Here is a 25,144-nt window from a genome sequence, read left to right as displayed (position 1 = left end):
ACTTTAACAGGACCCTTGCTGAAGGTAGGCCAGGCTGATTAGATATCATCCATGAACAGTGGGAAGTGAGGAACTGCTCAAATGTCTGGCAAGGACAGAGGGCCTAGTTGAGACAGGGGTTCAGAGGAACCTTAATAAAGTTTGGTTAAGGAGAGAGTCTTTGTCAATACAAACAAAAATACAGTTGTACTGCTTTTAAATTTGTTGTTTCTGCTTCTTTGGCAGTTTTTATATAGGTATGTTCAATTTTTTGTTATTTATTCTTCTGGTTTTTTTGTAGTGGGCTTATTTTAAGCTTTCTGTGAACAGAATAGTAAGATTTACAAGTCAATTCCATTTGAAAATAATTTTTTAATTTGTCTGTGTAAAACACACAGTTGCCGTTTAAAACAGTGAATAAATAAAGCTTACCCTTACATGTATGATAAAATTTTCCTTCTTTCTCATGATTCACAAAGCCTTTGTAGTTCAATACCTCCTTACGGTTGATATACTTACTTACTATTTTTATTGCTCATCACTCCTAGAAATGCTTTAATCTTGTTGCTTTACCAAATAACTCAGTATCTTGAATTTTCTTTCACCATCTTTCTTATACATCATTTCTTACACACATCTTCTTAAATTTCTTCTGCACGATATCTCCCCTTGCTCTTAATCTTGCTCTTCTCTTTCTTGCAAATAAGTAATCATTAATGAGGGCCAAACTTAAATGTCAGCCCCTTCTTGGTACCTCCAGGTATTTCTAGGCACAGTTGTGTGTTTTCCGTATACTGCCAGTAGTATCTAAATTTTACTTTGAATTACTTGAAATTTTTAAAGCATTCTCAGAGGGCACACAGAAGGCATGAACAAATAGAAAAATGTAATTCCTAGAATAGGAAGATTCAACATCATAAAGTTATAATAGCTTTTCTTTAGGTTTTAAAGAAATTTCTTTAGGTTGTTTTATAAAGCTAATGAAATCCCAAGGAAATGCCAGTTAACCATTTTTCCTTTGGAGGGGAAAAAACAGAGGAAGGTAATTATTAAGGAACAGTAAAACAAAATAAACAAGTAAAAATATCCAGGAAGATTCTGTAAAAAGAGCAACTAGAAGGAACTAAGTCTACTGAGGACTAAGTTACATGACCAGGTGTCAGTAATTTAAAAGATGCATTATTGACACATGAAGAGATGGGCTGACCAAGGGATTAGAAGAGAAAGTCCAGAAATAAACAAAATTCCATATAAGTATTTAGTATATTGTACAGGATATGTCTCAAATCACCAGGCAAAACTTTAAACTATCCATGAATAATGTTGGGACAATAGAGGAAAAAAGTTGGAATATGAAGAAATTTAACGTATGGATCAATTAAATGGACAGTGATGCAGATGGAGGGAGGAGGCATAAAAGTACAGAAGAAAAGACATAATTCTTCTGTAAACTTTTGTGTAAGAATTTTCTCAGTATGACTTAGAATCTAGAACCATTAAAGAAAAAAAGACTAATTTTTTTTTTAACTACATTAAAACATGCAAAATCCTTTGTGACCAAAAAACAAATAATACCATAGGCAAAGTCAGAAAGGCAGACGACAAATTGAGAAAACTATTTAGGACCAGAGCAAAGATAGCATTCCTTTTATATAAACTTCTCCTAGAAATAGAGAGGGAACAACAGCCTAATAGGAAGATGGACAAAAGACATGATCAAACAACCCATGGGAAACTGAGTAAAAAGTACTTTAGATTTATGAAAAGATGCTGAACCTATTCATTGTAAGGGACTGCAAAGTAAGAGAGTTCACCAGGGTATATTAAGTGACAAAAGAAAGTGTGAAACAGAGTGTGTAGTGGATATTAGTGAGTAAAACAGGTGGGCAAGTGAGAATTTGTATTTGTCTATATATGCACAAAAGTACTCTGGAAAGATACATAAGAAATTAATAACTGATTGCCTGACTTTTGGGGAATTGTGCAGGTGAGGACCAGTGGTGGGAGGGAGATTTCTAGGCTGTCTGCTCTTTTATATTGAATCATGTGAATTGTAGAGGAGAAATTCTTCCTTGACTCTCTTAAAAAGATTCCTGACTGGACCTGAAAATTAACAGATTATCAAGAGAAAAGCATATGAATTTATTTAATATATTTTACACCAAGTGGGTGTTTTCATGAGGAAGTGAAGACCCAAAGAAACAGTGAAGTCTGAGCGTTTTTATATTAGATTTGACGAAGGGTGGAAAATCTTGGATAAACATGGGAGGACAAAGTGTATAAGGACAGTGCACCGCGGGAAAACAGTCAGGGACTGTCCATTCGGATTCTTCTCGGCATCCCTCTGTTGTTGAGATGAGGGTGCGCTTTTCCCTTTGGGTTTTACCTACCTCTCACATAAGAAGCTTCAGGGACAACGGAGTGATTGAGAGTCCTTATAACCTGCTTCGGGGAGGATGAAGAGGGCAGAATCTTTCTTACACACTCTGTTTCTCAAATTCCTTCATCTTAAAAAATAGTGTGCCGGTGTTCCATATTTTGGGATAGTGTGTTGTGAACTCCGTTAAAATATACTACCTACTTAAAAAAAGTTTTGAGTGTATTACACGGTGAGTGTATAGTGCTTATTACATACGTGACTTGTTTATCTCACAGAATTGTTTCTCTTTGTTATTGAACATATAATGTTTTGGTACCTAGTTCTTTTAGGTCGTTTTCTTAGAATGGGTTAGGCTTTATACTTGAAATCCCTCTAATCAGGTTGTTATTAGGGTAGCATTTAAACACTTAGGTTTGACCAGAATATTTAGATTTTTAACCAGGATATTTTGCATAAAATAGATCAGTAAATATGTATAAGCTTATCAGATTAGATCAGTCACTCATTCGTGTCCGACTTTTTGCGACCCCATGAATCGCAGCACGCCAGGCCTCCCTGTCCAACACCAACTCCCGGAGTTCACCCAAACTCACATCCATCGAGTCAGTGATGCCATCCAGCCATCTCATCCTCTGTCGTCCCCTTCTCCTCCTGCCCCCAATCCCTCCCAGCATCAGAGTCTTTTCCAATGAGTCAACTCTTCGCATGAGGCTGCCAAAGTACTGGAGTTTCAGCTTTAGCATCATTCCTTCCAAGGAAATCCCAGGGCTGATCTCCTTCAGAATGGACTGGTTGGATCTCCTTGCAGTCCAAGGACTCTCAAGAGTCTTTTCCAACACCACAGTTCAAAAGCATCAATTCTTCGGTGCTCAGCCTTCTTCACAGTCCAACTCTCACATCCATACATAACCACAAGAAAAACCATAGCCTCGACTAGACGGACCTTTGTTGGCAAAGTAATGTCTCTGCTTTTGAATATGCTATCTAGGTTGGTCATAACTTTCCTTCCAAGGAGTAAGCGTCTTTTAATTTCATGGCTGCAGTCACCATCTGCAGTGATTTTGGAGCCCAGAAAAATAAAGTCTGACACTTTTTCCACTGTTTCCCCATCTATTTCCCATGAAGTGGTGGGACCGGATGCCATGATCTTCGTTTTCTGAATGTTGAGCTTTAAGCCAACTTTTTCACTCTCCACTTTCACTTTCATCAAGAGACTTTTGAGTTCCTGTTCACTTTCTGCCATAAGGGTGGTGTCATATGCATATCTGAGGTTATTGATATTTCTCCCAGCAATCTTGATTCCAGCTTGTGTTTCTTTCATCCAGCATTTCTCATGATGTACTCTGCATATAAGTTAAATAAACAGGGTGACAATATACAGCCTTGATGTACTCCTTTTCCTATTTGGAACCAGTGTGTTGTTCCATGTCCAGTTCTAACTGTTGCTTCCTGACTTGCATACAGATTTCTCAAGAGGCAGGTCAGGTGGTCTGGTATTCCTATCTCTTTCAGAATTTTCCACAGTTTATTGTGATCCACACAGTCAAAGGCTTTGGCATAGTCAATAAAGCAGAAATAGATGTTTTTCTGGAACTCTCTTGCTTTTTCTATGATCCAGCGGATGTTGGCAATTTGATCTCTGGTTCCTCTGCCTTTTCTAAAACCAGCTTGAACATCAGGAAGTTCACGGTTCACATATTGCTGAAGCCTGGCTTGGAGAATTTTGAGCATTACTTTACTAGCGTGTGAGATGAGTGCAATTATGCGGTAGTTTGAGCATTCTTTGGCATTGCCTTTCTTTGGGATTGGAATGAAAACTGACCTTTTCCAGTCCTGTGGCCACTGCTGAGTTTTCCAAATTTGCTGGCATATTGAATGCAGCACTTTCACAGCATCATCTTTCAGGATTTGGAATAGCTCAACTGGAATTCCATCACCTCCACTAGCTTTGTTCATAGTGATGCTTTCTAAGGCCCTCTTGACTTCACATTCCAGGATGTCTGGCTCTAGGTCAGTGATCACACCATCGTGATTATCTGGGTCGTGAAGATCTTTTTTGTACAGTTCTTCTGTGTATTCTTGCCACCTCTTCTTAATATCTTCTGCTTCTGTTAGGTCCATACCATTTCTGTCCTTTATCGAGCCCATCTTTGCATGAAATGTTCCTTTGGTATCTCTGATTTTCTTGAAGAGATCTCTAGTCTTTCCCATTCTGTTGTTTTCCTCTATTTCTTTGCATTGATCGCTGAAGAAGGCTTTCTTATCTCTTCTTGCTATAAGCTTATAAATACTTACAATTTGCTTATAAGTATTATGTCTTAATGCCATTATTGTTGTAAGCTGTTGCATCAGAGTCTCTATAAAAGATATCCTGTTGTGTGGTTATGATCATTTTGAGCTATGCTTCCTAATATCCCATATGGGAAGATTCAGCTATTTTTGAAGAAAAATGTGTCTTATTTATCAGCTGTGGAAAGGTTGGTAACTTAAGAAGTTAGCATATAATATACAGCTGTTATTCCAAAGGAAAAGAACATCCAATAAAAAGGATGAATTTGCTTACAAAAAGAAAGCTAATTCCTAAACATTGTTAATGTTTAAAACAACCTACATTTTATAGGTAAAATTTTTTAATATGTAGGTTAGTAATGCTAATCTCTTAATATATTGCATTCATCTTTTATCTCCTAATTAGTAAATTTGAGTGTCTATTAAGTTGAAAGTAATGGCTAAAGAAACATTATAGCTATTAGCTCATGAGTATATTTCAAAGAAGAAGAGTCGGACATGACTGAGCGACTTCACTTTCACATTTCACTTTCAGGCATTGGAGAAGGAAATGGCAACCCACTCCAGTGTTTTTGCCTGGATCCCAGGGACGGGGGAGCCTGGTAGGCTGCCGTGTGTGGGGTCACAGAGAGTCGGACACGAGTGAAGCGACTTAGCAGCAGCAGCATGAGTGTCTTTAACTAGTAGCTTACAGTAGTGATTTCCAAACATGGCGAACAGCTATAGATTAGCTATCAAATGATTGTGGAGATTAATGACTAGTCTTTTAGTGAAGTAATTTAGAACAATATCTGGTAATTAATTAGGAATTATCAGTCACAAATACTTTTAGGAAAACAGTATCAAAAAAGATAACAACAGTGATAATTACTCAGTTGCCATTTAGGTTTTCAACTACTGGAGTAAATTAAAAGGTTTAAAAATCAACTTCAAAAATTTAAAATGCATTTCTAATATTCATATTTGCAAAAAAAAAAAAAAGAATAAACAAGTTGCTTTGCTTAGGGAAGATAAAGCACTGTTTTAGAACAGATTTGACTACAAATCTGTTTATCACAAAAGGAAATACATTCCTGTGGCACATTAAGTATACCTTTATGAAACTGTACTTTGTGTTGAATTGCAATGTGTATTATAGGAACCATCTCCTTGTGCTTGAAAATTTAATACTAAATGTTATTTCTTAGCCTATCTTTTCAAATGGCCAGTTCAAAGTTTCTTTCCTTGGCATGAGTACAGTTAGAATGTGAGAAAGAACTACATTACAGAGACATACGTATTGTGTTTCACCTTTAGAATGAACAGTCTCTTAGCAAGTGATTGAAAGACAGTCATGGGAAGTTGTAACTTAAGTGAATACTCTTCAGAGCAACATGAAAAGTCTCTCTTTAAGAGAGAGTTTGTGATAGCAAAAATATGTATCTTCTATTGGCCCTGAAGGGGACATGGGAATCCAAGAGGAATTCTTCAAGTTGTTTATAAACTTGCAAGGAACGTCACTGCATAGAGCACTGCAGTGGGCTGCAGGTATTATGAAAGTTTTGTTTCCCTGTTACTACGATGTTAGTAATCTTAATAAAAGCATTAACATAAAAGTGAATGATTTTTTTCAGGACTCGTATTCATATATTTTTTTCTAATAAGTTTTTATCCTATTATGCTGTATTTGCTGTGTGCTCAGTCACGTAGTCATGTCTGACTCTTTGCAACCCCATGGCCTATAGCCCGCCAGGCTCCTCTTTCCATGGGATTCTCCAAAAAAGAGTACTGGAGCGGGTTGCCATTTCCTACTCCAGGGTATATTCCTGACCCAGGGATTGAAAACCCATCTCTTGTGCCTCTGCATTGTCAGGCGGATTCTTTACTACTGTGCCACCTGGGAAGTCCATTAATATTCTATTACCAAATTAAAAAAAAAAATATATATATATGTAGTAGTATTTAGATGTGATCACATAGATCAGATATTAAGTTCTTGAAATGTCCATTAAATTCCTGCTGTATACCATTTTAAGATGATGACTAACTTTCTTTGTAAAAATATATTGAACAAGTATAATCATAACAATTTGAAATTTTTCCATACTGTTTTAACACACCGAATGAGTTTTATAGTGGAAGTAATGTAGGTTCTAACTTTTTGGTCTCAAATCTGTTTTATTTATTCTTCAAAACAGTGCTCTTTAGTATAGGCACATACTTGTTTTGAAATGGATGGCGGTTTTTTACTGTTAAGTTTCTTTTATAGCAGTTGAACTAGGGGATTAGTTGAACTAGGGGATAGCAGTTCCTCCTCACCTTAGGAGTGTAGCTATTGGTCTTAACGTATGGTGAAAATTTATCCTTACTATACAGTGTCTCAGTTTGCTAGTTGAGTTAAGCTGGCAAGTTAAACACTAACATTTAATGCATTTTGTGTTGAAACTCAACATAAACATGCCATGAAAGGATTTTGCAAAAATACAGAAATATCCAGGATAGAGGGAAGAGGAGTGGGGTAAATAACAATCAAGTTTAGAGTCTATGGATCAGCTGGGTAAGTTGTATTAATTTAGGTTTGGGGTAAGTAAGTCATAAGCTTAATATGGGGAAAGCCAAAAATCAACTTCTTTTTCATTAAAAAAAAAAAAAAAAGTCTCAGATTTCTCAGAACTGGCTCCCTCAACTGTTGGAAGCTAAAGATTAGGGCTTGTATGTGCTGTCGGACACGACTGAGTGACTTCGCTTTCACTTTTTACTTTCATGCATTGGAGAAGGAAATGGCAACCCACTCCAGTGTTCTTGCCTGGAGAACGCCAGGGACGGTGGAGCCTGGTGGGCTGCCGTCTATGGGGTCGCACAGAGTCGGACACGACTGAAGCGACTTAGCAGCAGCAGTGCTGCAAGCAAAAACCATTAAAAAGATTGAGTAGAACTTTGATTTTGACATCTTGATACTTTCCCCTACTCTAGACTCGATGGACGTGAGTCTCAGTGAACTCCGGGAGTTGGTGTTGGACAGGGAGGCCTGGTGTGCTGCGATTCATGGGGTCGCAAAGAGTCGGACACAACTTGGTGACTGATCTGATCTGATGCTATTGGAAAACAACCCCAACCTATTCTGCGAGACTTTTAGGGAGGGTAACACAGAGGATCACTGGTCTTGTTTTATATTAGCAGATAGGAAGGGTGATTAAGAGACTATGTGTTGAATGCAAAGGTGACACTTCCATCCCCTGCTCCCCACGTGGTTCCTAAAATACAGGCAGCAGACCATTACCTTGCAGGCAGGACCCCGAGGATGCGGCTTTGGGCTGTTCTGTGTTCCTTCCTGTCCTAGGCCCCGCCCAGATCATTCTGTGGTAGAGGTAAAAGTTGATTACCCCTGTATGTAAAAAGTTAAAAAGCTTTTTAACCTCTTGGCCTTTAGCCCCGCCTTGTGTTAATTATGAGGAAAGAACCAAGTTATACAAGAAAGTTAAGGAAACCATCTCACTCAGGAGATAGAAACAAAGCAGATAAAAGGCAGTTCCAAGAAAACAGATGCTATAAAAAGAAGAAACAAGATGGAAGAAAAGCAGCTAACATCCTCAGACAAATGAGGCGATTCTAAGACATGAAACCAGAACTGAATCCTGTTCTGTTTGATATTAATAATAGACAAAGAACCACCACAGCACCTATTGAAAATTAATGATAGTTGTAATAATGTTAAGCACATACATAGCTTATTTTGTATATTGTATCATTTTAAGCATTTTACATACAAAAACTCATTTAATCTTTCAATGAGTACATGCTAATAATGTGTTACTCTTACGCAGTTAACAGTAAAACCTCTTGCCAATGCAAAAATATCCTCTCCTTAAAATGCAGAGAAGAATTTGTTGTTGTTGTTGTTCAGTTGCTAAGTCATGTCTGACTCTTTGTGACCCCATGGACTGCAGCATGCCAGGCTTCCCTGTAGAAAAGAATGTAACATTATTATTACTAAAAAAAAAAGCATTACATTAGAATATGATGTGTGTATATCATAGGCTATCCACTAAGGAGATTACAAAGGAAAAAATAAATTTCATTCTTTTATATGGCTAGATATAATCCATTACATACATGTTCTTATTTTTATTAAAAAAATAAATTCTTGTGTATTTTTGACAAACTGGAGGTTACATCTTGGAGGCAAGCACATAGGCTTAAACTCTTACAGAGACAGGGCACCATCATGCTTGATGTGTTTGAAAGTATTGGCTCCAATGCCCTCAGGAGAGACATCCTAGGGATACAAAACTAGCAAGAGGCTTATTATCTTTTAAATAGGTTTAAATACATCTCCAGGTACCAGAGAAAATATTTCCAACTAAAAGTTTTCTATAGGAAAAACCACAGGGGAGAGAGGAAATTTCCTTTCCCTTTTGACACCAGAGAAAATTTAAAATATGAAGTTTGTATTTACCTTTCTTAGGAAAAATATGAGCAGCAGAAAAGTGAAGTGACTAGTGCAGAGTCACATAAGAGAAGTGGAAAACGTGTTCAATGGTTAGATGAGGCACTTTCCAGATAATAGAACCAAAAGACAAAGCAGATGGAAAATCGAGAAATGGTAAGAAGAGTAGGAGACCGATCAGTGCATTGTCAAAAAACAGAAATCCCGGGAAGTGAGAACAGGGGAGAGAGAGGGGATGGGGGTATAAACTAAGTTATTCAAGAAAAATTCTCAGAACCAAAGGATATTCATTAGTAGGTTGGAAGGGCCCAATGGGTATTTAGCACCATGGGTCAAAATAGATCCGTACCCAGAATTGTGGGAATTTCAAAGCACTAGGAACAAAGAGAAGACTTTGTAAAATTTCACGAAAAAGAACAAAGTAAAAATAAGTCATATGAAGGTTCACAAATCAGAAATACCTCTCAGACTTCCCAACAATAAACACAGAAAGAAGAAGACAATCAAGACGTAACTTTCATATTCTGAAGGTAGATGTTTTCCAACCTGTGATTTTATCTGACCTTCAAGTGTGAAAGTAGAGGAAGTTTACTGTTCAGTCTTAAAAATTTCAAGCGGACAGTGGAGGATATGCTGCACCCAAAGGGGAGACTAGAACAAAGAAGATACGGGATATAAGAAACAGGAGAGAGATGAAGGGATCTCCAGGATTCCAGTGAAGGGAGGTCCCAGGATGGCAGCGTTGTAGTAGCCTTGTGATAGTCCATCTCAACTGGAATAGTTTGACTTAAGATACAGCTATAGGGGGAGCTGTTATTACTGAAATGCCAGGTGCCTTTGTAAGATCTTTTTAAAGCCTGAGGACAAATTTCCCACAGGAGATGGGCCCATGTCCTCATGACTGCTTGTCTTGACAGTGTGGTGAATAGTTCCTATTCTCTCTAGTCCTGCTCCCTGCATCACTTGAAGATTCTCACTTCACCCCTCAAACATGGGATCTGTTGTGCTCTGCTCTGAGAGTAGAATTGTAAGCTGAGAATTGGCAAATATAAGAGTTTTTGTTGGACCTTATTTATGTTAAATACCCACTACCTGGCCCCCACTAGCCCTCAGAGATCTTTTATCCTTTGTATTTCCCGGTGTTTCCTAATGCCCTTGCCTATAGACATAAATGGTCTTCTGTATCCTCTTCGGGAAGCCGGAACCTGCTCGGTACACAGGTCCTGTGTAGTTTTCTTCTCCGGGAGCCTTTAGTTAACTCTGGGAATGTTGGTCTTTCTTTTAGTTGGCCAGGTTTATGCTCTACTTAGTATCTCAAGCTAAACATTCTAGGTATGTTTACTATATAGGTAGTAAAACTATTAAAGTAGGAAACAATGAATAGAAATACAAGGATAGTGATTTCCTCTTGTTGGCAATTGGTGAGGTTCAGAGTACAATTGAGGATGGGCTCATAGTGGAATTGCGAGGTATGTTCTGTTCCTTGCCATGGGTATAGGTATGTGGGGCTAAAAAATTGCTCTTTAACCGTACATGTAGATTGTATATATTAATATTTATTGATGCATTTTATAATAAAAATTTTAAAAATCCTCAATTTGAGTAAAGTCAAACCCATGATTATTCAAAACTGAACTCATTCTATAATACTGTTGTGTTACACATGATTATGTATTAATATGTCATGACAGACATTATAGCATGTGTAGCAGAATTCAAAGTCTGGTGCACAGTTTATGATTCTCTGCAACCATAAGGCACTGGCTCCATCTCTTACCTCATCGTCTGCAGTCCTCGGGTGGTTTCTTGTTCCTGAAACATACCAAACTTACTTTGGCTCCAAGGCCTTTGCATTTGTTCTTCCTTCAGCCTGAAACTTTTTCGATATTCGTGTAATTTTATTTCTCACTTTCTCTGTTCAAACATCTCCAGAGACGGTGCCCAGTTTCCCTAGTAAAGCATACCTCCCACCTAGATTTTCTTCTTCAGTTATTCTGCACCCCCCCCCCGCTTTTTTCTTAAAATTTTCTTAATATTACTTGACATTATCTTGTTTGTCCGTGTGTTTATTTTTCACCTATTCCAGTAAACATAGGCACCATGAACATTGTATTGTTCACCACACACTGTCTGGTGTGCTGTAGATAATTCAGTAAATTTTTCTCGGATGAATAAATGAGGAATTCATCAATTAAAATAAAGAACTTAGTTCAAAGATGATACCAGCCTTCTGGGCATTGAAGAAATTGATATTTTGTTAATGTTATTACGCCATTTTACTCTTTAGTGTTGAATATAAGCATTTCATTTTGAAATACTCAAAAAAGTTCCCCACATATTCAAAATTAGGAAAATATTTATTTCCTAAACATTTTATTTTTAGGTATACCACATTATGGGGAGACCCAGGTTTGATCCCTCAGTTGGGAAGATTCCCTGAAGGAGGGCATGGTAACCCACTCCAGTATTCCTTCCTGGAGAATCCCATGGACAGAGGAACCTGGTGGGCTACAGTCCATGGGGGTCGCAAAGAGTCGGATATGGCTGACAACTAACACTTTCACTATACCACATTATGGCAAGACTGTACTGTATATGTCACATGTAAAGGCTAGTTAACAGCTATAGAAGAAACTGCGTACATTGCATTATTTATAGTTTTGTTTGCATTATATCCTCCTGCATACATAGTTGCATTGACAGGCCTTCAAAAAGGCCTGTGAATCTTTGGGCATGAAAAATCATCTTTTCTTCTTTTTTATCTACCATCATCCTCCCATACTAGGGCTCAATAAGGTTTGTTGACGACAAGGTTCAATGTACTGTGCTTTTTATAATAATATAGGCTACACGGACACTTCTAGGCTTGATAAGCTCTAATTGTGCCTGTACCTTCTGCATGTATCATATGCACTTCTTTGGGTGATGCTCACACTGGCGCGTGCCAGCGGCAGTCGCGTGGCGGTGGCCGTGACGGTGCAGGCGCGCGGTCCTGTCCGACTCTGCGGCCGCATGGACTGCAGCCCACCAGGCTCCTCCGTCCACGGGACGTTCCAGGCAAGAGTACTGGAGTGGGCTGCTGTTTCCTTCTCCAGGGGATCTTCCTGACCCAGGGATCGAACCCAGGTCTCCTGCGTTGCGGGCAGACGCTTTACCCTCTGAGCCACCGGGGGAGACTCCAGTGGAGACTGTAATGTAATAGTATGTGATGAAATAACATCATCAACCTTTGACATTAAAATCACAGCGCTCTCTTTTATACTTAAACCTTGAAATTTTTCCATTTAGCTGGGCAAAATGCTAATAAGCATGATATGGGTATGTTCACAGGGTTGAGTATATAGTAATCTCTTTTATACAGCTCTACAAGTGGATGGATGAATTGCATGGGTGAATTAACTGGAACTTTCAGACCATTTGTGATCAGTTCAGCTTCGAAAATTATGTTTGACCTTTGGGGAATGGTTGGATCTTTTTATTTCATTGCTAAAAATTTATATTCTTTACCTTAGTATGAAGTTGTTTTCGTAGCTAAATAAATGCAGAGAGAGCAGCTATAATATATAATATATATAATATTTAAGTATATAATTTGCATCATATATGAAGTGAACATAACTAATGTTTTTGATCTCTGCTGAGAATAAATCATGAGAAAATGTGTTTTCATTGCTTCTTAAACAATATATTACATAATGCACAAAGCACTTTCCAATGGTTCATACTTAGATCCTGGTACAAGTTATACAGGTTAGTAGAATAATGTACTGTTTTCCTATACATATGTCTTAAAAATATAATCTAAATAACTGTGTTCTTGTTATTGATTGATGCCATGCTACCTGTTAGCATTGATTAGCTATAATTTTTTTGATGATTTAGATTTTTGTGGTTGATACCTTTTATTTATCATTTGATATTATAGGAAAATTGTCTCTTGCATCATATAAACCATGTGTTGGAAAAATTGAACATTTAAATTTTATGTTTTTGCTCTGTTCATTTATTTTTTGTGTGTATTTTGACTCCTTGTATATTTTTCATCTAGGTCACTTTTGAAATACACAAGGAAAACCTTGCCAATATATTAAGGGAACACCAGGGAAAAGTTGATGAAGAAACAGGGCATTGTTCTTCAAGTCCAGTTCAAGCAGTCTCTGGCATTAGCAGGGAGGTTAATGTTTCAGTAGGATCCCAACAATCAGATACAAAGGATTCTCCTGTGTCTTCTGATATCACTAGAAATAGTGATGAAAAGTCAAGTATTGGACAGACAAGTTCAGTAGAATCTGCATCCAACACTGAACTGCAAATTCCTGCTACATCTAATGAAGAGAGGACAAGTGGGCCAGAAAATGAGGAGTTACTGGATGAAGTCCCTTTAGAAGAAACATTGATAAATGAAACAGTTAATGCAGATAATTTAGAAAGATCTTCTGACATAACAGAAGCTGCAACCATTTCCTCTGATTCTTTCACAACTGGCAAAGATACAGTGACTGTCAATGAAGTAACTGCTTCCATCAGTTCTCCTTCAGAAGAAGATGCTTCAGAGGTGCCAGAATTATTAGATAAGTCTATAGTAGAGGAAGAAGATGATGATGATTATGTAGAACTGAAGGTAGAATGTAGTCCTATTGAGGAAGCCGGTCTCCCCGCAGAGCCCCAAGACAATAGTTTGTCTCCAGGTGCTTCTGAAGCCAGTGAGAGAGTGGATGTGTTTAGTAATGACCATAAAGTAATATTTCAAGAGGAAGAGGCTGTACGTAAGAAACAAACTGACACTGAAACTCAAGATCCTGAAGATTCTGGAACCTTGCCAATGACAGCACCAGGGACTTCAGCTACCCCAGCAGATGCAACTGCTTCCCAAGCAGCTGTACATCCGGACAGTGCTCATACGCTGGAGGAACGGGAGAAGACTAACTCCACTGGAGAAACCAAACTAAATAGTCATTCTCATGGGAATATCTTTGAGTCTCCTACTACTTCTGAGCATAAGATTGCTAAGTTGGATGTTTCCAGTGTTGCCACAGATACTGAGAGACTGGAATTGAAGGCCAGTACAAACATGGAAGTGTCCCAGCCTCCTCAACCTGCGCTTGAGGTGATTATATTTATTATTTCCTTGAACTATATTTGCATTGAGTTGAAATAGAACAAGTGTATATACTTACATTTTATTTTGTTTTAAAGTTGGCTGATAAGCTGTTTGTGATTACATAAATGCGGTGAATATGAAGATTTTATTTCTTTAGCAGGGTTTGATTTTTAGTGTAAGTTTGTTAAATGGCAGCTTTTATTGTTAGTTTCACTACAGTATCATTAAAAGTTACTACTTTCAGGTTTCACTGTTAGCCTATTTTTAGCTTTTATAAAGCAAACATTGGAAATACTTTCCTTTTACCCTTTATTTGATGACCCCAGTCGTAGTTAGGACATTAGATTTTCTGCTACCTTCCTGCAGAACCACTTGCTTTGTATAATTTTATGTACAAAATATGCAGTTTAAAATTGTTCCATGAGGTCTGTTTGTGAGCAGCAGGAGCCTTTGTGAGATTCAGAGGCATAGCTTTCTTCTTGACCAGTATCTCAGAGGGATCCATGAACCACTGAGGTTCCATTTTGTCATTTCCCACTTGATTCAACTCTTACTGCTCTCCTTCTTCCTTTTTCATTGGTGTGGTCTTCATTCTGTTGTCTTTATTTTTGTTTTTTCTTAATTCTAGCTAATTTATAATCCAGATGCAGCCTTTCTTTTATGTCAGTACTGAAAATCCAAAACTTCTTGATTCATATATAAAATGCTGTATTAACTGGTGATAACACTAACATGGTTCCAGGCCAGTTACTGCTGAATTGTGCTAGTTTAGCATTTTTTGTAACTTTGCTTTAAATGTAGCATTGTTATTATTCATTAATAATTTTTCTCTGATTTGGTTCCTTAGTGTCTTGAAATGTGAGTATTGGTTAGATGAATTGCATAGACTGTATTAGATGTTAATGCCTTTTTTTGCAGTTGAACTTACTTTATTACTCTTTTTAACTTTCTCTATCAGATGTCAAGGCAACAGGAGCAGCCCGGGCAAGGAACAGCCGACACAGTTAATGGACAAAGGAGGGATTCCAGGTCTATGTTCCGTATTCCTGAGTTCAGATGGTCTCAAATGCATCAGCGTTTGCTCACTGACCTATTATTTTCAATAGAAACAGACATACAGATGTGGAGAAGGTTTGTCCATTTATTTATCATAGAAGATGTATATAAATTTTTGTTTTCAAAGAAATTTGTTTAGTTAACATTCTGTAGTTAACTATAGTCATTTGGTTCAAAAGTAGGATTAAATTAGTTCTATGGTAGGGTTTTATTGAATTAATGTTTATTCTCTTATAAAAGTGAGGTATTGTATTTAGAGTACAAAAACTTGAAAATCAGAGATTTTTCTTTCAAAATATTTGCTGACAATTTTCTGTGACATATTTTATATCATATAATTTGCCTGAATGTAGGTCTACCAAATGCATTTATTTCTAGAAGAAGTAAAAAAATGGGATTTAGGTAAAACATGTAATTTTCCAATGTATTTTTACTATAAAAAGTCTGTGTATTTTAGATTATCCTCCACTGTGTGATATATGATTTTTAAAAATGCCTAATTTGTTTATTGTTAGTTGTATTCTACTCTTACCCTGTTTAAAAACATTTCATGGCATTATCTAAGAAAATGTTACTAGAAAATTCATTTTTAGTAGCACATGTAGCCCCATTTACCTCTTAGTTTTTGTTGCTTCAAATTTTGCTCCTAATTTAGGGTAATTTAGTTCAACTTTTATATCAAGTGTAAGATCAATAGTATTTATTGTTCAGAACTGAAAAACAGCACAGATAGTAACCACTGATAAGGAATGGTCTGCATATTCTGAGGAAGTATACACCCCCCAAAATGCCTGCTGCATCTTTATATTTCCTCAGCTTTCAAGATGAGGCGAAAAAAGCACCCTCTTATCCTCCCTTCCCTCAAGTAGGCAAATGTGATTTCCTTTCTTTAGCATTATGAGTAAACATCATTTATCTTTGGACAGCCATTCAACAAAGACAGTTATGGACTTCGTGAATAGCAGTGATAATGTCATCTTTGTACACAACACAATTCATCTCATCTCTCAAGTGATGGACAATATGGTCATGGCTTGTGGGGGTATACTGCCATTGCTTTCAGCTGCTACATCGGCTACAGTAAGGACTTTACTATGTAGAACTGGTGTGAGAACATGATTTATATGTTCATATTGATTAAAACTTAAATGTGGTGGTTACTGTACATCATAGGTTCTGTAATTCAAAAACAGCAGAATCTGTTATAATTACTTGAAAGGACCTTAGACTCTGTCCCAGGAATGATGGCACTAAAGAATGGTTAATTATCAGGGATGAATTAGTTAGTGAGGAATATGACTGACAGTGTTTCACCTGTATATATGCTTTTTTTTTTTTTTTTTTTTTTTAAGAGGAAGTGATAAGGAAATTCCTCTGTTGAACTAGATTTATAAAAGCCAAACTTTTTATAAAATTTAAAAATTTGGGAAATGTATCTCATAAAATTGGATTTTTATTAGAATATATATATAAATGTCAAATTTATTCCTTACAGCATGAGCTGGAGAATATTGAACCTACGCAAGGGCTTTCAATAGAAGCCTCTGTGACATTTTTGCAGAGATTAATTAGCCTTGTGGATGTACTTATATTTGCAAGTTCTCTTGGCTTCACTGAAATTGAAGCTGAAAAAAATATGTCATCTGGAGGAATTTTGCGTCAGAGTCTCCGACTAGGTGAGCTGTTAAACCTCATTACTTAGAAATTTACTTAAATTTTCATTAATACAGACATATTAAGTTGAATATTTTTTTTCCCCTGTTGGTGGGAAAATATGTGCTAGGCAATTTGTCTTATGATACTTTTTAATTTCCAAAGAGTAAAGGACTGTGTATGCATTGCCTATAGTAGTACTTGTAAGGGTGAATCGAGGAGGAGGATATGTTTTGAAAATTCTACAAAGTTGATTCTGGTCAGCATTACTCCCTGCAACCCACAGTCGCCTTTTGCTTTGAAGTAGTGCTTCTCAAATTTTGATGTGATTTGTACACATGGATCACCAGACGATATTGTTAAAATGCTGATTAGCTTATATAGGTCTGGGATGAGGCCTAAAATTGTCCTAGTAATTCTCAGGTAGTGTTGATGCTGCTTCTCTTAGAAACACACTTCAGTAGCAAGGTTCTAAACTAGCATCGTTCAAGTGTAGCCATTAATCCAAATAAGTTGTGATAAAATCTGCTCTTCTCCTGGAGGCAGTTCTTCCTTGAGTTTTTAAGTGATATCTGAAATTCCTTAGGTGAAGAAAAATTCTTTTTCTCTATGCAGAGTATTTCCTGTATCTAGTTGTAAATACTGAGACTTTGTTGATGATTTGCTTATTAAATGGAGAGAAGTAGGTGGAGACGGAGAAGGCAATGGCATCCCACTCTAGTACTCTTGCCTGGAAAATCCCATGGACGCAGGAGCCTGGTAGGCTGCAGTCCATGGGGTCGCTAAGAGTCAGACACGACTGAGCGATTTCACTTTCACTCTTCACTTTCCTGCATTGGAGAAGGAAATGGCAACCCACTCCAGTGTTCTTGCCTGGAGAATCCCAGGGACGGGGGAGCCTGGTGGGCTGCTGTCTGTGGGGTTGCACAGAGTCGGACACGACTGAAGCGACTTAGCAGCAGCAGCAGCAGGTGGAGAAAAGGGGACCAAGAAATGAAAGCATAATCTTTAGGAACCATGGCCATGTGAAGACAGATTAGAAATAAGGTACCTATGAAAATATAATATCAAAAGTGGAAAGTCTAATTAGTTAATAAAATATTTTCCCAGATTTAGCAACAATATCTATACTTAGATATTCAGACGTACTTAGATTTTTTTTGTACAATGATTATTTTCACTCAAAATACCAATCAAAGTACTTTTAAACTCAGGATACTCTAAAGACTTTGGTATACTATTTTTAGGGAGTTGTTTTAAAATCTTAGTTAAGAGTCAGATGGTAAGCATGACAAAACAAAAGCTATCGTTTACTATTGTTATGTGTCATTTCTGATTTTCACATTGAGTCAGCAGTCATTTTCTCCCATTCATTCATTTGTATTTTCTTTTATTCATGAGGAAATTTGAGATAAAAGAAGTTAGTTAACTTAATGAAAATTCAGAAGCTCTAAATTGGCAGAGTAGGAATTTGAATATAGTTTTACTAGTATTGCTGTTCTTTCTGTTATAGGATACACTGTTAAACTTTTATCAGTAATATAATTAAAATATTTAGAACCCATTACTTTGTATATGCCATTTTTTAAACCTCTCCACTTCCTGAAAAGAGTACACTTGTAGAATTGAAAGTAGAAGGCTATACTAGCAGTGCTTCTCTATACTCAAGAAGTATTAAATTCAGAAACTAGGAGAATACTCTGTCTCCCTCTATTTTCATAACTATAGAAGAAAATAAAGAAATAATTCAGTGTACTCCAGCACCACATGTTCTCCTTGTTCAGGACCACTTAATAGAACCTGGTAAGCTTGGTCACAGCAGTCCAGATGTTTTGATCCCTGGTCGCCTCACTCCTGTGTTTGTGAAGTTGGAAGTGAGAAGGTCAGATGGCAACAGTAAGAATAAACTGTACTGCTGAGACTGATTGACACTAGGCACTCAAATGTGGTTTTTAACTTTGTAATGCAGACCCAAAGTTGATGCTATACAACCTCTGACAAAAGTAGTTGGAAAGTTTTTTGCTGGGCCTGACCCCAAACTGCACAGAGTTGTATTCCATATTCTCTCTCCCTCCCTCTTCACTGTGTTCCTTCTCTTTTTCCAACTTCTGTGGCTGTCTTTGGGCACCTTTCTGAATATTCTCCTTTTTCAATTCCGTGTGTAGTAGCTGTATGATAGTCAGCTGGTACTTAAGTTTGCTATTTTGTTCCTAATTTGCTCTCCCACTCTTGTGGAGACAAATACTTTTAGGGCTACTGATTTGGCTGGGATTGGAGATGATTACATGCTATGAATCAATTCATAGACAATTGTGTATTACCTAATTCTTTAAAATTCACAGTTAATATCTGAGTAACTTGAGTTAACTGCCTGATAAGTGAGAAGTATAGAGAGGTAATTTTGGATTGTATATTAATCACAATCTCCTTTTTGTCCCCTACCTTTTAAACTGTTTTAATGAAAGCCAGTAAAAGATAGACCTTATAAATAAATATTCCCTTTAATGCTATACCCTCTATCAGTCCCTATTACTATCATGCTGTAATCCTAAAAATTTTAAGAAAAACATGCAGGTTTCTAGTTTAACTATTGTACTTTAGTGAAGATAATAGAAGGACTAGTTGATGACAATGTGATTTACTTTGTTTTCCTTCACTTTTAAAATCTTTTCTTCCCTATCTTTTCCTCCATAAAAGAATATTTCAAGTAACTTATGTGAGATCTAAGAAACAGTCTAGTGTTTCTTAAGGTTCTTGAACGGATTCTTTTTTAGCAGTGGGCCCTATAGAGTGGCTACCAGAGTCAGCAAACAAACAGTGGGTGATAAAGCCCAGGGATATTTTAGGAATTTGCTGAAGGTGATCTGTTTCAAATAAAATCTTATGCAACTTATTTAGGTGGGTTTTGTCGGTCCCATAATCTTAAATACAGTTTTTTCTTAAAATAAATTGCAGTATGTGCAGTGGCAGTAAGGAATTGCTTAGAGTGTCAGCAGCAGTCACAGCTGAGAAGTAAAGGCGAAGCAGGAAAAAGCCAGAAAATGGCACACAGCCTGATTCCCACTGGGAAATCTGCTGCGAAGGTAAGCCTGCGGAATAATTAATTAAATAAGAAAGCATTCTCTTATTTTACAGTTAAGATCTTAAATTTATTTGTTCATTTCAACATTAAGTTAAATAAATCTGACAGAAGTCCTAAAATAGTTATTTTAGTCTGTGGACATAACCTTCAAATATTTGTGTTTGAGTATACAGTAAAGATTTGCTTATGCTTAATCTTGTCTGCTTTTCCAAACGTTTACTTTCCTTGTGTCCATGATACTTTTCCCTCCAGACATGGCAGTTTGCGTTTCACGTGCTTGTTGGCTCCCTTCTGTACCCCCCACCTCTGTCCTGGCGCCCAAAAACAGAAGCGAGGAGGAGGAAAACAAGCTGGGAAAAGATGTTGTCGCCCATGGAACAGTGTGTTATTTTTTAAAATGTCTGTGCAATGTATGTTTATATGTTTTGTCTTAAATAGAGTCCAGTGGACCTTGTAACTGGTGGTATATCTCCAGTGAGAGATTTTGACAGGCTCTTACAAGACATGGATATTAATCGACTTCGGGCAGTTGTCTTCAGAGACATAGTAAGTTACAGTATTTCTTTCACATATTCTCTTAGCTGATACATATTTCCTCCTAGGCCCACAGTATTGAGAGTGAACACTTTTTGTGATATAAAATCATCAAGTAGAAATAAGAAGACTTAGATACCAGTTGTCTTGACAATGATTTTAGAATCTTAGAAGGTATTATTTATATACATGGAGCTAATATATCAGAGTGTGGCTACTGATAACAACAACACATTATTAGATAGTAAACACAGTAAGTGCTTTATGTATTATCGTTAATTCCAACAACTTCTTGAGTTGTGTACTTTGTAATTCCAGTTTTATAAATGAGGAATTTGAAGCACAGAGAGTTCATGTAACTTGTTAAGCTAATGGAGCTAGAAAATGATAGGATTCAAACTCATCAGTCAAACACCAGAACCTGTGCTTTGAAAGTTTTATAGGATATAAAAGTTCATGACAATATATGGCAAAACCACTACAATATTGTAAAGTAATTAGCCTCCAATTAAAATGAATATATTTATATTTAAAAATAAATAAATTAAAAAATAAAAGTACATGACGAAATGTTGTTTATGGAATTTTTAAAGTATTTTAAAGGTGAAAGATAGGTTTGTTTTAGGTAATTTTGATACATAATATGACAGAATTTCATGTAGAAATTGTGATGTTGTATAAAAAAGCATAAACATGAAAATTAAAATCATTTGTGATCCTACTCACTTGGATTTGGAGTATTATCATTAATATTCACTGAACTGTTACTGTGTGTTGAGTACTAGGCTGCTCTATACTACACATAAGTTTTTTAAAAATAAACTTTATAACTTCAGTTTTAATTTTCCTTTCTCTGTTGTTTTAGTGTACTCTTGATTCTTCATGAAGTATGCAATTTGTTAATAGTAGTTGTTATTAGCTATAGCTAATAGTCTTAAACACTTATTTCATATTAAGCATAGGACTGGATGATTGATAATATATTATCTCATTTAATTCACAGAATACTTGTATGAGAAAGATAGCAGTATTAGCTTAAATTATCTGCTTAAAACCACAAATAGTGATCGGTAAAAGTTGATTAAGGGCCTAAGGAATCTGATTCTTGAAATTGTCATGTTAACCATACTTCAACTTTTCATCTTAACTAACATCTGTATGTACTTAATTATGCTCCCTCTCTGGATCTCAGGTTTTTGCTTTTTGGTAACTGTATTATTCCTTTTATTAACAAAGCATCACCTTTGTGTTTTTCGAAACCCACTGCCTGTGGTCTACTGTGGAACCAAATATTGCTGCTTCCTTCTCTCCCCATTCTCTTGGAGTAGTTGTTGAGTCTATTGCCCTATAACTTTGTATTTCCTAAAATGAATTTAAAAAATCTACAATAAGTGAAGTAAGTCTGGCATTGAAATTTTTCTAATGACTTTCCTATAGCATTTAAAATGAAATCAATACACCTTACTCTGCCTCTTATTATATCACAATATTTGGACAGAGGGTTAGAATGTCTCCCATGTCTACCATGTCATTTCTGAAAGTAACAAATAACTTGAATTTTTTTGGTAATTAGAAAAGTGATATAGTCACCTTATAGGACTTTTAGAAAAGAGAAAAGAGCTTATTTCCCAGGCTACATCCAGAGCCTATTCTTGCATAAGCAAACTTTGAAGAAAAAGGAAATTACCTAAGATTGGGGATATAAATAAATCATTATCTAGAGGTTAAGAGCTACGGTTTTTACTCACTCTAATCTGAGTTCAGACTTGCTTTTGCATTCGCTGTGTGCCCTTAGGTAAATTACTTAACTTCTGTAGGCCTCATTTTATGTATGTGGGCTAATGACTGTAGCGCAGCGCCTGACTCACAGTATGTATTTAATAAACGACAGCTACAGCTGAAAACAAGTTTGTTTCGGGAGCTAGGTCTTAAACATAAGGATCTGTGTGATATTTCTTATTTGGGCATAAATCAGGCATACCCTGTATACTTCATACTGTAGTTACTAAACACTGAACATGCTAATGGGCTAAATAAAGATTTCAGTTCAGTTCAGTTCATTCACTCAGTCGTGTCCAACTCTTTGCGACCCCATGAATCGCAGCATGCCAGGCCACCCTATCCATTACCAACTCCCGGAGTTCACGCAAACTCACGTCCATTGAGTTGGTGATGCCATGCAGCCATCTCATCCTCTGTCGTCCCCTTCTCTTCCTGCCCCCAATCCCTCCCAGCATCAGTCTTTTCCAGTGAGTCAACTCTTTGCATCATCAGTCCTTCCAATGAACACCCAGGACTGATCTCTTTTAGAATGGACTGGTTGGATCTCCTTGCAGTCCAAGGGACTCTCAGGAGTCTTCTCCAATACCACAGTTCAAAAGCATCAATTCTTTGGTGCTCAGCTTTCTTCACAGTCCAACTCTCACATCCATACATGACCACAGGAAAAACCATAGCCTAGACTAGACAGATCTTTGTTGAAAAAGTAATGTCTCTGCTTTTGAATATGCTATCTAGGTTGGTCATAACTTTCCTTCCAAGGAGTAAGCGTCTTAATTTCATGGCTGCAGTCACCATCTACAGTGATTTTGGAGCCCCAAAAAATAAAGTCTGACACTGTTTCCACTGTTTCCCCATCTATTTGCCATGAAGTGATGGGACCAGACGCCATGATCTTCGTTTTCTGAATGTTGAGCTTTAAGCCAACTTTTTCACTCTCCTCTTCACTTTCATCAAGAGGCTTTTGAGTTCCTGTTCACTTTCTGCCATAAGGGTGGTGTCATCTGCATATCTGAGGTTATTGATGTTTCTCCCGGCAATCTTGATTCCAGCTTGTGCTTCCGCCAGCCCAGCATTTCTCATGATATACTCTGCATATAAGTTCAATAAGCAGGGTGACAATATACAGCCTTGACGTACTCCTTTTCCTATTTGGAACCAGTCTTTTGTGCCATGTCCAGTTCTAACTGTTGCTTCCTGACCTGCATATAGGTTTCTCAAGAGGCAGGTCTGGTGTTCTGGTATTCCCATCTCTTTCAGAATTTCCCACAGTTTATTGTGATCCACACAGTCAAAGGCTTTGGCATAGTCAATAAAGCAGAAATAGATGTTTTTCTGGAACTCTCTTGCTTTTTTGATCATCCAGTGGATGTTGGCAATTTGATCTCTGGTTCCTCTGCCTTTTTTAAAACCAGCTTGAACATTTAGATAGGTAGAAATAATTTATAAAACATTAAGAAGCCCAAGCAGGTTATTTGCCTACATTGTTAATGTTGTTACCAGTGGTAGCAGTTATTGTAATAGATGGTAGATTATGTGTCAGAAGAACATAGGAGTTTCTGGAGAAAAGGGTACATTAAGAAAGGAAAAATGAACATATCTTTTCCATCAAGACTAATAAGGTGTTACAGATGAATCTAAAAAACTGCCAAAGATTCTTGTCAGATTATAAATACATCTAATAATCCTGTTAAGTGGATATGTTCAGTAGACTCTGAAATTTAATTTTTCTCTGAAATTGTGTCCAAAACTTTTGGTAATCATTAATGGGTAACTTTAAAGCGTTTTTGTACCAGTTGTTTCCATTTATTTATCTCCTAGGCAACCATGTTCTTTGTTTTGTTTATCCTAAAGTTATCTGCTACTTGAGTTTCAGAATTTGATGGACAAAGTTTGATTTTTTCCTTTAGGTTCAAATGTATTTTGAAAACTTATCAAAATTCGTGATGTGTGCAATGTTCCTTTGAAAATGGGGAATTTTATTAGGTCAAGTGGTCATTGATATATATATATATAGGTGATCTGTAGAGCTGAGATGAAGCCTCAACCTCTTTAGAGATCAGTCTGGTTTGTTCTTTTCTTTCTCCAGACACACTATTAAGTCCTAGTCACTTGGTTGTCTATATTCCTTTGAAATACTCTTGAAAAGTTCTTCAGCATCTAGTTCTGTCTCTGATAACCTCACTTTTAATAATCTCAACGTTTGTCTTTTTGGAAAACTGTTATTCTGATTTTTTTTAAACATAATTTAATTCTTATGGTTGGAAGTAAAAATAATGGTTCATATATAATTATAGTTGCTATTTGATTAATCTTATAAAGTATATTAGGACATATCTCTTCAGATTGAGTTACTTAATGTAAAAAAAATGAGCCAGCGTCTCTCTCCTGTTTCACAAGCATAAAACTAACATATACAGGCGTTTTTTCAAGAGTCTGTTCAATTTTTGCTCAGGTGAATTCATTACTATTTTCTGTGTATATCAAAAGATTCGTGAATGTGTTTTGTATTTGAATGTTGTCTTGTAAAATAAGATTCAAACGTGTTACTTAGTAGTGGCATGATTAACTCCTTTTATTTTCTCCCCAGGAGGATAGCAAACAAGCACAATTTTTAGCCTTGGCAGTTGTATACTTTATCTCTGTTCTTATGGTCTCGAAGTACAGAGACATTTTGGAACCACAGAATGAAAGGCATAGCCAGTCTAGAGAAACTGGTAGTGAATGTGGAAATTTGTCACTCCCTGGTAAGTTTCTGTATTTTATTATCTGGCATCCAAAATTCAAGTAAAACATTACCTACTTACGGCAGTTAAAATATTCATCCTGGAATTTAAATCCATTTGTGTATACATTAATGAAAGC

General features: G+C 36.7%; 1 protein-coding gene across 7 annotated transcripts in view; it reads left to right on the top strand.

The window, feature by feature from the left end:
• The window catches only part of LRBA (LPS responsive beige-like anchor protein), a 747,585-nt gene that overhangs the window by 157,053 nt on the left and 565,388 nt on the right, over positions 1 to 25,144 (top strand). For all 7 annotated transcript variants that reach the window (XM_025267094.3, XM_044930515.2, XM_025267095.3 and 4 more), the window contains 7 exons: positions 13,123 to 14,181; positions 15,134 to 15,306; positions 16,158 to 16,311; positions 16,727 to 16,907; positions 19,840 to 19,967; positions 20,405 to 20,512; positions 24,870 to 25,026. In XM_025267094.3, coding sequence (XP_025122879.2) covers positions 13,123 to 14,181; positions 15,134 to 15,306; positions 16,158 to 16,311; positions 16,727 to 16,907; positions 19,840 to 19,967; positions 20,405 to 20,512; positions 24,870 to 25,026 — 1,960 coding nt within the window. The remainder of the gene's footprint in view (positions 1 to 13,122; positions 14,182 to 15,133; positions 15,307 to 16,157; positions 16,312 to 16,726; positions 16,908 to 19,839; positions 19,968 to 20,404; positions 20,513 to 24,869; positions 25,027 to 25,144) is intronic.

The sequence above is a fragment of the Bubalus bubalis genome, chromosome 17 (assembly GCF_019923935.1).
Source record: "Bubalus bubalis isolate 160015118507 breed Murrah chromosome 17, NDDB_SH_1, whole genome shotgun sequence".
Lineage (NCBI taxonomy): Eukaryota > Metazoa > Chordata > Mammalia > Artiodactyla > Bovidae > Bubalus > Bubalus bubalis.
This window is presented reverse-complemented; position numbering and strand designations above follow the sequence as displayed.